General features: G+C 48.5%; 1 protein-coding gene across 9 annotated transcripts in view; it reads right to left on the bottom strand.

The window, feature by feature from the left end:
• Positions 1 to 13444, bottom strand: part of LOC105484775 (ATPase plasma membrane Ca2+ transporting 4) — a 115502-nt gene that overhangs the window by 54657 nt on the left and 47401 nt on the right. For 7 of the 9 annotated variants that reach the window (XM_011746715.3, XM_011746709.3, XM_011746713.3 and 4 more), the window contains exon 2: positions 1889 to 2549. In XM_011746715.3, the coding sequence (XP_011745017.1) occupies positions 1889 to 2081 (193 nt within the window). In that variant the 5' untranslated portion in view covers positions 2082 to 2549. Of the gene's footprint in view, positions 1 to 1888; positions 2550 to 3077; positions 3101 to 4364; positions 4448 to 4761; positions 4810 to 13444 lie in introns of those variants that run through there. The other 2 variants (XM_071078470.1, XM_071078459.1) reach the window with 2 other exon arrangements.

The raw sequence follows: 13444 nt of genomic DNA, 5'->3' as shown, positions 1-13444 counted from the left end.
GATTTTTCATTATCTTTGAACTTTTTTTTATTTTTTAAGAAGAGATTAAGACCGGGCACAGTGGCTCATACCTGTAATCCCAGCACTTTGGGAGGCCGAGGCGGGCGGATCACCTGAGGTCAGGAGTTTGAGACCAGCTTGCCCAAGATGGTGAAACTCCATCTCTACTAAAAAGACAAAATTAGCCAGGTGTGGTGGCACATGCCTATAATCCCAGCTACTCGGGAGGCTGAGGCAGGATAATTGCTTGAATCCAGGAGGCAGAGGTTGCAGTGAGCCGGGAATGAACCATTGCACTCCAGCCTGCCTGGGCAACAAGAGTGAGACTCCATCTCAAAAAAAAAACCCCCCAAAAAACAAAAAAACAAACAAACAACAACAACAAAAAGATTAAGAAGAACGACATTAAAAGTGTATCCAGCAGAGTTGAAAAAATCACTTATAATTCTCTGACACAAAACAGTGAGTGATCCAAAGATATGATGGGTACAATTATATACCTTGTGATTTAGCATTCCATTTCCTTCTTTTTCCTTTTTATTTAAAATAAATAGAGGCTGGGCGTGGTGGCTTATGCCTGTAAGCCTCCTCATCCCAAAACTGTGGGAGGCCAAGGCAGGCAGATCACCTGAGGTCAGGAGTTTGAGACCAAGCTGACCAACATGGTGAAATCCCATCTCTACTAAAATACAAAAAATTAGCTGGGCATGGTGGTGCACACCTGTAGTCCCAGCTGCCTGGGAGGCTGAGGCATGAGAATTGCTTGAATCTGGGAGGCAGAGGTTGCAGTTAGCTGAGATCATGCCACTGCACTCCAGCCTGGGTGACACAGCAAGACTCTTGTCTCAACAAAAAAAAAAAAAAAAAAAAAAAAAAAAAAAGAGATGGGGTGTCATTGTGTTGCCCAGGCTGGTCTGGAACTCCTGGGATCCAGTGATCCTCCTACCTCAGCCTGCCAAAATGCTGGGATTACAGATGTGAGCCACCCACCCTGCTTGGCCTATCATCCCATTTCTAATGGTATATAATAGAGAAGTTCTCAACTGGGCAGCTGGACTTACTCACTTTTCTGTACCCTTCCTTCCTCCATTCGTTAAACTGTAAGATCAGTATAGGGAAGAATTAAAGTATTTTATAATCAGACATATAGAAGAAGGGACTTGATTATTTACTGACAACAACATTTATATCATAAACATTTTAAAACTAAATGGACACTGATACAGAAAAAGGAGAAAAGAGGCGTCAGGAGCAGGCGTGATCATGGCTCACTGGGCCTGTAATCCCAACGCTTTGGGAGGCCAAGGTGGGAGGATCATTTGAGCCCAGGAGTTTGAGATGAGTCTAGGCAAGATACTGAGACCTCATTTCTACAAAAAAATCAAAAAAGCTAGCTGGGTGTGGTGGCACACACCTATGGTCCCAGCTACCCAGGAGGCTGAGGTAGCAGGATGGCTTCAGCCCAGGAGGTTGAGGCTGCAGTGAGCCATGAGCACGCCACTGCACTACAGCCTGGGTAAAAGAGCAAGACCCTGTTTCACACACACACACACACACACACACACACACACACACACACACACGCACATACACACAAGAAAGAAAAGAAAAAGAAAGAAACAAAAGAAGAAGAAAGAGAAAAGAAGAAAAGAAAAAGGAGAAAAGAATAATCTTCAGAGAATAGCAGTTTCTAAACATCATCTCTGTGAAAGATACGGCTCTTCATGGCCTCACCTCCTTTCAGTGCTTCAGAAGCCATACCTTTCCCACCTGACAAAAATATACCAGTTGGGCCTCCAGAAATGTGCCTTCTCTAGAAGCTGGGAAAAGAATATTTTGAAACACTAGCCACCTTCCTCCAACTCCCCACCCCTGATATGGCCTTTACCTTCCACAGGGGAGGTTTTCAGTCTACTGCAGAGATTCTGTACACCTCCATAGTGGACGTTAATCTGGGTCAGAGCATCCCTCGAACGCAGCTCCATGAGCTTCCTCAGTTCCATTACTGTGCAGCCAAAGTCCCCTTCACGGCTCTCGGCCATCGAGTTGGCAGGCAAGACACGGTCTGATGGGTTCGTCATTTTGCCTGTTGTTACCAAGCCCCTCAACCAGAGAAGATGTAGTGTTTCCCTTCAACTGACCAGTGTCTCCTGCCTTCCTGTCTCAACTTCTTCCTACTTCTTGCTTCTCTGGGGGCCCAGTGAGGGAACAGATCGAATGTATCTTGTGCAATAAGCTCCCGAGTAGCTGTCCGAAGTCTAGATCCTTTCTTCTGTATGAAATCTGGCAGCGAGAGGAGGAAGAGGATGGGGGAACTGAGTGGAAGGTGGACTCCGTGTCACGTTGATTGGTGTCCCCAGGTGGTGATGATAGTGGTTGTCCAGGATAGGTAGGTTCCTAGCTTAGACCAACTTGCCCAGATGAAAGTGTAAACAGGATGTGCATGTTACCATGGCAACAACCTTAGCAACAACCAGCAACTGTAGTGGTAGAGAGGCATCAGGAGGAGGAAGAGGAGAGCTTCCTGGATACTGATGACAACCGGATCTCTGCAATAAAGGTTCAAAGATAGACAAAAAGAAACCATTAGAGCAGCCATGAGTATCCAGAATCTGCAAGGGCAAGAGGTACCCAGTCTAAGCACAAGGGTTTAAGTGACAGTTGAGGTCTGAGGTAAACTGATAGCTGAGGCCTGAGCTTAGGGAGCTGACTCAGGAGAGGCCCGTTCCTCCCTGGGAGGCCCCCGCAGACTGCAAACCCCAACGTAGAGGAGTAATTTCAATATACCCTAGTCTTTATATCTCACCTCTCCCAACCAAGCAACATAAAAGCCACAGCTTCAGAAACTTGGAAATAAATGGTTACAACCTCTAATGGCTCTAGTGTTTTCCCTGTCTATTTGAGGGACCTGTGACAGGATACTTTAGTCTGACATTATCTATAAAGGATGAGAAGAGGTCAGAAAAAGGAGTTCAGATCTAAGTCATCTGAATGGTTGCCTGTCAGTCGGCCTACCTCTCCCACACCCCACACTCTTCCCACTCCCAGCACACACATTTACACACAAGGAAGACAACCTGATAGAAGATGTCAAAATCCTCCAAAGCCCCTTAGAGTACTCAGCTTCCAGGTGTATGGAAATTCTGTAGCCTGTTGCAGGTGTCAACCTGGCAGGCACCAAGTTTTGGTCTCGAGGCTAAGCTCCACCCTACTCCAAGAGGCTTTTGGGGAGAAGAGGAGAGTAAAATGCTTTGTCAGTTGGCGATACAGGGTGAACTTTTTTTTTTTTTCTTTAGTAAGGGGGACAGAAGGACCTCTGAGGAGGAAAGATAGGGAGTTTGAAGCCTGAGCATTAAAGTTTCTCTGGAGTGGGAGCGATAAGACACCTCTCAATTCAGATAGAGGACAGGGCCACAGCAAGGTCAGCAGGGAAGACAAGCTAGCCTGTGAGTAAGCACCAGAGTCTCACTCATCTCAATAAAGGCACCAGAGAGAGGCCAGCATTTCTCCCCTTAGAAAGATGCATTACCTCTCATGCATGCTAACTAGGGGGTGTGGTGGAGCTATGTGTAGGTGAGGATACAGAGGGCTGAAGGTGGGAAGAGAACTTATCCTGAGGCCCCTTCTCAGTTTTAAAGTGGGGCCGCTGTGTGTCATAACACTGACAGGTGTCACTGCCACACATCAGCCTTTCAAATGTGAAGGGGCTCTTAGCACAGCACCAGGACATGGGACCCCAGCCCCAGTTACATAGTCCCCACTGATGACTTCAGTTACCAGGGGGTGGCAAGGAGCTCTGGCCAACCTCTCTGTAATAAATAGATGCCACCCTTACTTCTAGAAGGTGAACAAAGAAGCACAAGAACTATCAGATAAGGGACTTGATTCTTTTATCAGTGATCTCCTCCAAAGTCACATGTAGCCAAAGTCTTTGCCAATTCCTGACAATCTTCTTCCCAGAAGCTTCCACAGGGATGCAGGTTGATTTATACTCCTCCCTCTCCCAATTTGCCCCTTGCCTCCTCTTCCTCCCATAGATTTTTAGCACTACTCTTGACTCACAAAGAGTTAAGAAAGCAGGGTTCTATTTGTTTTAAAATATCATAACCCCTTCTTATCTGGGAAATAAGAAGATCCACAAAGAACCTGAGGCAATGTGTCAAACTCCCTTCATTCAGACTGGTGTAGGAACAGGCAGGACCACAGAGTTTTCACCCCAGTTCAGCTTCTCCAAGCCTGGAAGAAATGGGAAGAGCTCTAGCAGCAAGAAACCCATCTTGACCCTCAAGTAGAACTCCTTCACCTTTCAAGAGGATGTTGGGAACAATGCTGATAGTGTTGAACTAGGAATCAGAGGATTTTACCTTTTCTGTCTTCACCCACTACAATGTTTGCTCCAGGAAGATAGGGATGTTACTTAGCCTTTTCAGGACTCGGTTCCTTCCACCTTTTTTTTTTTTTGAGACGGAGTTTCGCTCTGTCGCCCAGGCTGGAGTGCAGTGGCCAGATCTCAGCTCACTGCAAGCTCCGCCTCCCGGGTTCACGCCATTCTCCTACCTCAGCCTCCCAAGTAGCTGGGACTACAGGCGCCCGCCACCTTGCCTGGCTAGTTTTTTTTTTTTTGTACTTTTTTTAGTAGAGACGGGGTTTCACCATGTTAACCAGGATGGTCTCGATCTCCTGACCTCGTGATCCACCCGTCTCGGCCTCCCAAAGTGCTGGGATTACAGGCTTGAGCCACCGCGCCCGGCCTCCTTCCACCTTTAGTTGGGTAGAGAATGGGCCCTGTCTTTTCGCACCACCCTAAGAAAGTGATAAAGGAATGGAATTTTAGAAATAGTCCTTGGAAATCTTAGATGAAAGCTGTCCAGTGTGCAGAATAGGACACTTAAGTGATGGGAGAAAGCCTAATTTGATCTTAATGAACTTTTGTTATCAAGCCCTTTAAGTAGAAGAAAAATAAGCTCCATGTGCCCTTCCATCTTTCCTTGCTAGGGAACCCCCCACTGCACAAAAAGAATGGAATATTCTAGGGCAGCTTCATTAACAAAAAACCATTAGCTAGGTTATAACCATTAGCAGTAACCACCAGCATATAGGTTCTTGAGTCTCCTGAGAATTAGAAAAGACAGTCTGAGTCAGAATTCCTTCCTTATTTTTTCTGAGAAAGAGTCTCACTCTGTCACCCAGGCTGGAATGCAGTGGCACGATCTTGGCTCACTGCAACTTCCACCTCCCAGGTTCAAGTGATTCTCCTGCCTCAGCTTCCTGAGTAACTGGGATTACAGGCACCCACCACCATGCCCAGCTCATTTTTTGTGCTTTTTTGTTTGTTTTTGAGATGGAGTCTCGCTCTGTTGCCAGGATGGAGTGCAGTGGCGTGATCTCAGCTCATTGCAACCTCCACCTCCTGGGTTCAAGTGATTCTTCTGCCTCAGCCTCCCAAGTAGCTGGGACTACAGTTGCATGCCACCATGCCCAGCTAATTTTTGTATTTTAGTAGAGATGGCGTTTCACCATGTTGGCCAGGATGGTCTCGATCTCTTGACCTTGTGATCCACCTGCCTCAGCCTCCTAAAGTGCTGGGATTACAGGGGTGAGCCACTGCGCCCAGCCAATTTTTTGTATTTTTAGTAGAGATGGGGATTCACTCTTTTGGCCAGGCGGGTCTGGAATTCCTGACCTCAAGTGATCTTCCTACCTCAGCCTCCCAAAGTGCTAGAATTACAGACATGAGCTACCACACCTGGCAGAATTACTTCCTTACTTTGAATCTCTTTTCAGAGTACCAAAGAGGAGAGATTCTTCCACTTCCACAGGCAACTGATGGAAAAGGTTATGTAAGATTAGAACACATGGGGCTGAAGAACACATGTGGAAAAGAATGAAAAGGTTTGTTTGCCTCAGGCTGATCTAGAGAAACACACAGTAGGTCAAGCACTAAGCTGCTGGCACAAAGTCCAAAGGGCAGTGCAGAGTTGGAGCCCGAGGTTTAAGGTGGGATCTCTATAATATTAGGAAGAATATCATGATGTCTGCACTTCTGAGTTTTGAGCTCTCTGGAGTATGAGCTCTCTGCAGCTGCTGAGCTTGCCTGGCCCCTAATCTGCCAAAGAATAATCTGAAGGTGCTCACACCATCTCAGCATCAAATGCGCTGCTCAGACACCTGGAAGGTACTACCTCTTGTCAGGTAAGGGTTAGTCATTCGGCTTGGGGCGTTCTGAGTAAGGTATGTGCTCCCTCCTCTTTTCTAGTATTTTGCAAGCCTAAGAGATGATAGGATAGAAGAGCGAACTCTCTCATCTCTTCCTCCTAGGGCAAGAAATTACAATGCTTTACATGATCATTAAGACAACATTTTACTTTTTTCCTCCTAAAGTCCTAGAACATCTGTTCTATAATTTGTAGATGACATGTGAAAGCATTGGTCATATCAATTCTAGCTAGGACAGCTATGACCCTCACCTTACAAATGAAGATACAAAGGTCCAGGGAGCTAAAAAAGTGGTTTGGTCTTAACAAGTCAGTGGTCTTGACTGCCTGGCGCTCTTTTTGTTACACTTTACTCCTTCTCTTGAGCCTAAACCTCCTCATTTTCTGGCAAACTTCTAAGAGGCCCTCTAAAAGGCAGGCATCTGCCAGGTGCAGTGGCTCCTGCCTGTAATCCCAGCACTTTGGAAGGCTGAGGTGGGAGAATCACTTGAACTCAGGAGTTCGAGACCAGCCTAGGTAACATGGTGAAACCCTGTCTCTACAAAAAATACAAAAAGTAGCTGGGCATGATGGTGCACGCCTGTGGTCTTAGCAAGTTGGGAGGCTGAGGTGGGAGGGTCATTTGAGCCCAGGAGGTGGAAGCTGCAGTGTGCAGTGAGCTGTATTCATATCACTTAATTTCAGCCTGGGCAAACCAAGTGGGACCCTGACTTCCAAAAAAAAAAAAAAAAAAAAAAAAGCCTCTAGAAATGAGGAGCTGCCAGAGACAAGAACCTTATGCTCTAAGTCACCCAACTGTAAACACTAATCAGACACACTTTCCTCCAATTTTGTCCAAGGAATCTTTCACTCTTAGCTTTCCCAGGGTGCTAAAGAAGAAATACATCCCCAAACTATGAGGAAAAAGAATGACACCTCGTATAGGTTATAGAGTGGGTATATTTGAAAATATGAAAGGAACTCACCCCGAGTCTCCCCGCTACTAAATGCTCCTATCGAATGTGATATGATGCATAAAAATGGGAGAAAAGAAACAGGAGGGGTCAGGGGCTAGGGCTTCAGGCTGCTGCAGCACTGCAGATAGACCTGCCTGGAATAACAAGAGGCTCTAGTCCACTCTGGCCTCTGGGCTACAGGCTGGGTCTGTTCAGAGGAGCAGACACTTCCCTGCCCTGCCCTACTCTGTCCTCCCCAGTGGGCTGAGAGCCTCTGCTCAGGAGCAAGCTGGTAGCACTTGGAGACACTCTGGCAGGGGTGACAGCATCCCTGCCAGGCATGACTTGAGGGATGAGGAAGGGCAGACCTCTGGAGAGGGGAAGCAGCCTGGTCCCACTTTAGAATGCACCCAACTACAATATAAAACCTGCTTCAGGGCCGGGCACGGTGGCTCATGCCTATAATCTCAACACTTCGGCAGGCTGAGGCAGTTGGATCAACTGAGATCAGGAGTTTGAGACTAGCCTGGCCAACAAGGCGAAACTCTGTCTCTACTAAAAACAGAAAAAATCAGCTGGGCGTGGTGGTGAACACCTATAATCCCAACTACTGGGATTCCCAACTATTGGGAGGCTGAGACAGGAGAATTGCTTGAACCTGGGAGGCGGAGGTTACAGTGAGCCGAGATTGTGCCACTGCATTCCAGCCTGGGCGACAGCGAGACTCTGCTTCAGAAAAAAAACAAACACACACACACACACACACACACACACACACACACACACACACACGCTTTAGGAGCTCCTCAGAAAATCCGTAGTCTTTTTTTCTGACTTAGAATCAGTCTCCCTCATTCCAAGTGAGGCTCTACTTCTCCCTATACTCAGGAACAGGGATGTGGGATTGGAGAGGTTGGAAGGGAGGGAAAAAAGATTTGTTGAGCACCTTCCATGTGCTAGGGGCCATCCTAGGGACTTGATATGAAAATGAGAAATTATATATATACCCCTATGTATTAGGTAGTGCCTGGTATAGTGGCTGGTCCACACACTGTAGCTATTATCAGTCTTACATATACTGTTTCACTGAATTCTCACCAACAACCCTATAAGAAGGACCTCTCATCTTATAGCAGGGAAATATAGATTCAGAGAGCCAGGATTTCTGCCCTAATCTGAATCCAAAGCCACCTTGCCTCAAGTACGAGAACAATGATATAAAAAAATGGAAACAAAGCTATGAACTTACTTCCTAAACCTTGAAAAAAAGGCTCACATAAACCCATCTGTCCCTTGTTCCTGACTCCTAAAAGGCTCTGAAATAGGTCAGGGAAATATCTAACTCTTGTGAACTTTCTGGGAAGGCATAGAGATAGACCCAAAGCTTTTTGGGAACAGATACCCTCTCCTCCCCTTTTTCCTCCCCTCCCCTCACCCCACCCCCACCCCAAGCCAGAAAGCACTGGGCTCTAGATTGCTGTGAGTCCAAGCATATCCAATTCCTGCCTGGAGAGCCCAGCGGTGGGGATGAGGGCTTCCTCCACTCAGTCATCTCATGCCCTTGGCCTTGCTCCCCATGGTGATCTGGGAGAAGCACAGAGGGAGATCCTGCTCTGCGTTCTCTTTTTTCCAGCAGGGCTGTTTCCTGTGTACTACCTGGGAGGGTTTAAGCTCTACTCCTCTCTGGCACTCTGACACTTCCAAAAGGACCGTGCCCTATCAAGAAAGCTGGCAAGAACCTGACCATGGTAGGCTGCCTAGCCTAAAACATCCCTGGCTAGCCCTTCTCTCCAGAGGTGTGAGTCTCGGGCAGAGGCTGTTCTGCCCGCCTCCTCATCACAGGCTCCTTATTTCCATGACCCAGATTCTAGTTCACCCTGGCCACTTCCCATCCCTCAGGTCTGACAGCCATCCTCATCACAATCCTGGGTTCTTCCTTCCCTCCCCAAGTCTGCCCTGCCCTAATTGCTCCTTAAATGCCAACTGGTTTGCAGAAGCAGACCAGAGCACATGCCCTCCTTCAGCCTACTGAAGCCCTTTGGAGGCATGGGAACAAGGTCAGAGGCAGCATGTGTTGGCTAAAGTTCAGGTGGTGGGTGGCACTACTTGTCATCATCATCCAACAGCCACATCCAACCCAGGAAGCCAGGTGAGGGCGGGTACACCAAGCCAGGCCTCTGGCCTCACCATGGGATAGTATACCATGGCCTGGTCAGGGAATCTGATGCTAATTTTCAGCTAGCCCCTAGAACTTAGCCTCCTGGGGGTGGGGTACTCCCATCCTGAAGTTCTGGGTTCTGGTTCATGTCTCCTTTGCTCTTCCCTCTCCCTCCTCTAGTCCTTCCAGGTTGCTGATCTCTGCTTCCAGTCATCTCAGGACAGCCCCCTTTCCCAGAGACCCAAGGAAAGCCCACATCCTTTTAGTCTTTGAGAAAACAGATTTGAGAGGATGTCATTCGCAGGTTCAGTTCTCTCCTTCTGAAGATAGAACACCACTTTCTGGTTAGGATGTGGTATCCATGGACCTCCCTCACTTACTTTCCCCTCCCCAAGTCTGCTACTCTGACAGCACCTTCTTCAATTCCACCGCAAAACGTAGTGCTAAAGTCAAAGCATCTATCTGGAGAAAAAGTGTCACTCCTAGCCCCTGGGTCTCAGGAATCCAGAATTCATCACTCCTCCCCAGAACCACCTGGTACTTTTTGGTCAAACTACATCTGTGCATGCTGTGGACCCAGTCATCTACATCTGTAGTCCTGGCTACATCTTCCAAAGAAATTCTCGTCCAGGGCCTGGAGGGGGCATGTGCAAGGATGTTCACTGGAGCATTATCTATGGCGATCTGAGATCCAAAAAATAAAAACACTTCTCAGTCTTGGAGTGGCTGTGTTGTCTAGGATATGCTGTGTAGTGACAATGGTGGCAAAACTTACCAGTTCTGGCCAGATGCCTTCAGAAGGCAGGGAGAAGTTAGGATCCACAGATAGCAAAAGCTTTCTCCAAACAGCGATACCAAGAATGGACCCAAGGTTGACAGCCTGATCCTGATCACCTGGTCTGCTAAGCTCCAACCCATGTCACAGGCTCTAAGAACCACCAAGATGAAGACAGAAGGCTCCAGGGCATGGGTAGGGAAACAGTGTGGTGGGAGGAAGCAGGAATGTAGCTGGGAGGGTACTGCTGTCCCCCTGACCCCTGTCCACTGGCTCCATATTGAAATGGCATCAATATTATCAAGAAGAGGCCAGTGGCTCATGCCTGTAATCCCAGCACTTTGGGAGGCCGAGGTGGGCAGATCACCTGAGGTCAGGAGTTTGAGACCAGCATGGCCAACATGGCGAAACCCCGTCTCTACTAAAAATACAAAAATTCCATCCTGGCTAACATGGTGAAACCCCATCTCTACTAAAAATACAAAAGATTAGCCAGGTGTGGTGGCACATGCCTGTAGTCCCAGCTACTCAGGAGGCTGAGGCAACAGAGTTGCTTGAACCCGGGAGGTGGAGACTGCAGTGAGCCAAGACCGCACCATTGCACTCCAGCCTGGGAGACAGAGTGAGACCTCATCTCAAAAAAAAAAAGAAAGAAAAGGGCGCCTGTAGTCCCAGCTACTCGGGAAGGCTAAGGCAGGAGAATGGCGTAAACCCGGGAGGCGGAGCTTGCAGTGAGCTGAGATCCGGCCACTGCACTCCAGCCTGGGCGACAGAGCGAGACTCCGTCTCAAAAAAAAAAAAAAAAAAAAAAAATTAGCCAGTTGTGGTGTTACATGCCTGTGATCCCAGCTGCACGGAAGACTGAGGCAGGAGAATCGCTTGAACCTGGGAGGCAGGGGTTGCAGCGAGCTGAGATCGCACCACTGCACTCCAGTCTGGGTAACAGAGTGAAACTCCATCTCAAAAAAAAATTTATCAAGACGAAGAAGGGCAGTCCCTCAGGCCCAGAGCCTTGGAAAAGCCAACCTCTTTCAAATTGTGTGAGTCACACTGGCCTGGGTCACCTCTGTGTCCTCCAATGACTCAGAGGGTGTATGGGGTGGAGGTAGGGGTGTTCACAGCAAGCTAGAGTTCAAAAAAATGTAGAGGATGAAACAGCAGCACTCACCATTTCCTTCAGTTGTTTAAGGAGGACAAGAGCCACCTTCAGGTGGAAGTGACAACGCCATCTGGAAGGTCTGTTGTTTAACAAAAGGGGTACTGGCAGCCTCTCCTGACCCCGTTCACTCAGGATAAGAGTTAGCAAGGATAACTGCTTCTCACTCCTCAGAGCTGCGGCAGGAAGCTTCTAGGCCACAGACAGGACGCAGCCCTCCGGCAGCAGCATTCAAGTATTTCGTATACGCACTCCCTTGGACTACATAGACTGCCTGTCCTCTGGCAGCAGCATTCAAGTATTTCGTATATGCACTCCCTTGGACTACATAGACTGTCTGTCTTGGGGCTGCTGTGGCTTTCCATATTCTGGTTTCAAGGGAACAAAGGGGCTTTTTAGCAGCTGGATCGGATCCTAGGTTATTTTTAGAAACGAATTTCAGCAGAATCATGTTATGCTCATGGAGAGGGGTCATCTCCCTGGGCTACTGGGTCGGGACCTGGTTGTTCCCAGGCTTCAGGTTCTGGTGGAGCCCTCAGGACAAGGGGGAAGAAGCTGCCTGGCCACAGACTGAGGAGGCCACATCTCATCCACCAAAAGGGAGCACCAGGGGCAGCTGCTCTGCCCCCAGGCATTCAGCAGGAGAGGACGCAAAACAACATTCCTGTGGCCCAGACACTAGTCAGCATGTCCCATACTGGTCATCAGGCCTGCCTGCTCCCATTCCCTTTCCTCTGACAGTCTCACCTGTACAGAGTACAGAGAACCTCCCATCCCCACTTTACCTATTCCAGCCTTCTCTGGGCCGGTTTCCTGGAAGTCACAGGCAAATGAGCGAGGGCTCCATGCTGAGAAGACAGTGCTTATTAAAAAAGGGGGCCAGGAACGATCCCTAATAACCTGCCACCCCTCTGCGCCTGTTTTACTCTTCCTTGTTCACACATTGCACAGACAGGATTCATTCAGTCAGCCTCGGGCTTTGGAAAGTGGACTGATCATGCTTTCTTGCACTTGAGTAATGCTTTCGAGCCGTGGTTCTCAAACCCAGAGTGAGCACAAGGATCTCCTGGAGAACTGGGGCAAACCTGTTGGCCCCCTCCCTGCCAACTCCTGAGTTTCTGGTGCAGAAGAACGGAGATGAGACCTGGGAAGGTGCATTCCTAACAAGTTCCTTAACAGGGTGAGCGGTTGCTTCTGGTCTGGGGACCACACTTTGAAAATGCTGCGAGGTTCCAAAGCATTTCCATGAACCCCTTTAGCTCCGGGCTGACATGGGAAGGCACCGGAAGGTCTTGCCATGTATCTCCTTCGCTCTTCCCTCTCCCTCCGCTAGTCCTTCCGGGTTGCTAATCTCTGCTTCCATTCATCTCCAGACAGCCCCCTTTCCCAGATAGAGCCCCGAAAAAGCCCACTTTTTTCAGTCTTTGAGAAAACAGACTTGAAAGGATGTCACTCAACAGGCTACAACAGAAGCCAAAGTCTATTTGAAAAGTTAAAACAAGCCACCTCGTGAGGTTCAGAGAGACACCCAGGCCCCTTTCAGGTTCCGGTGGAGCAAATGCCCTCCCAGCCCTGTCTTCTATCTCCACAGGAGATGAGCTATGCTGGGGCCCATACACAGGTGAGGGGAAAAGGAAGACAAAAGACACCCGCTGCTCACTTTGGCTCCCAAAACATTACTGCCCCGGTCGCCTCTGGAACCCAGGCTGCCTTTCCCCTGCCCACGGTTCCACAAGAAGCGCCAGACCCACCGCCTCCATAACACCTCTCAGGGAGTACCTGCCTGCTGCTCCAAGGCCAGGCTGGCCAGCAGCAGCTGCTGGTTTCCAGGCCAGTTGACAGGCTGTTATAAACAGTCGCTTTAGGTTGCTATGGCAAAGCGAGTGTGCAGCCCAGTGACGGCAAAGCTATTTATGTGCCTGTAATGGCAGAGTGGTCTGTTTTTTATTATTTTACTTTTAAAGTTTTCCTTTCCCAACCCCCTAAATCAGCTTAAAAAAAAAAAAAAAAAAAAAAAAGAGCCACCACAACTTTCTCAGGAACAAAAAGAGGATAGCCAGAAAATAGAGCCTATGACTTGAGCCAGGAAGGGGAAGATGGAAGCAAGGAGTATGGGAGAGCTCCCTTCCAAAAGGGAATGTGCAGCCTCTGGCCACACAGGCCTCTAATCACTTAGGAACCAAAGCCCTGCCTCTGGCTCAGCTC

This window comes from Macaca nemestrina, chromosome 1 (genome assembly GCF_043159975.1).
Source record: "Macaca nemestrina isolate mMacNem1 chromosome 1, mMacNem.hap1, whole genome shotgun sequence".
NCBI classification, from domain to species: domain Eukaryota; kingdom Metazoa; phylum Chordata; class Mammalia; order Primates; family Cercopithecidae; genus Macaca; species Macaca nemestrina.
Note: the sequence above shows the minus strand (reverse complement) of the source record. Positions and strands in the feature narration are given on the sequence as shown.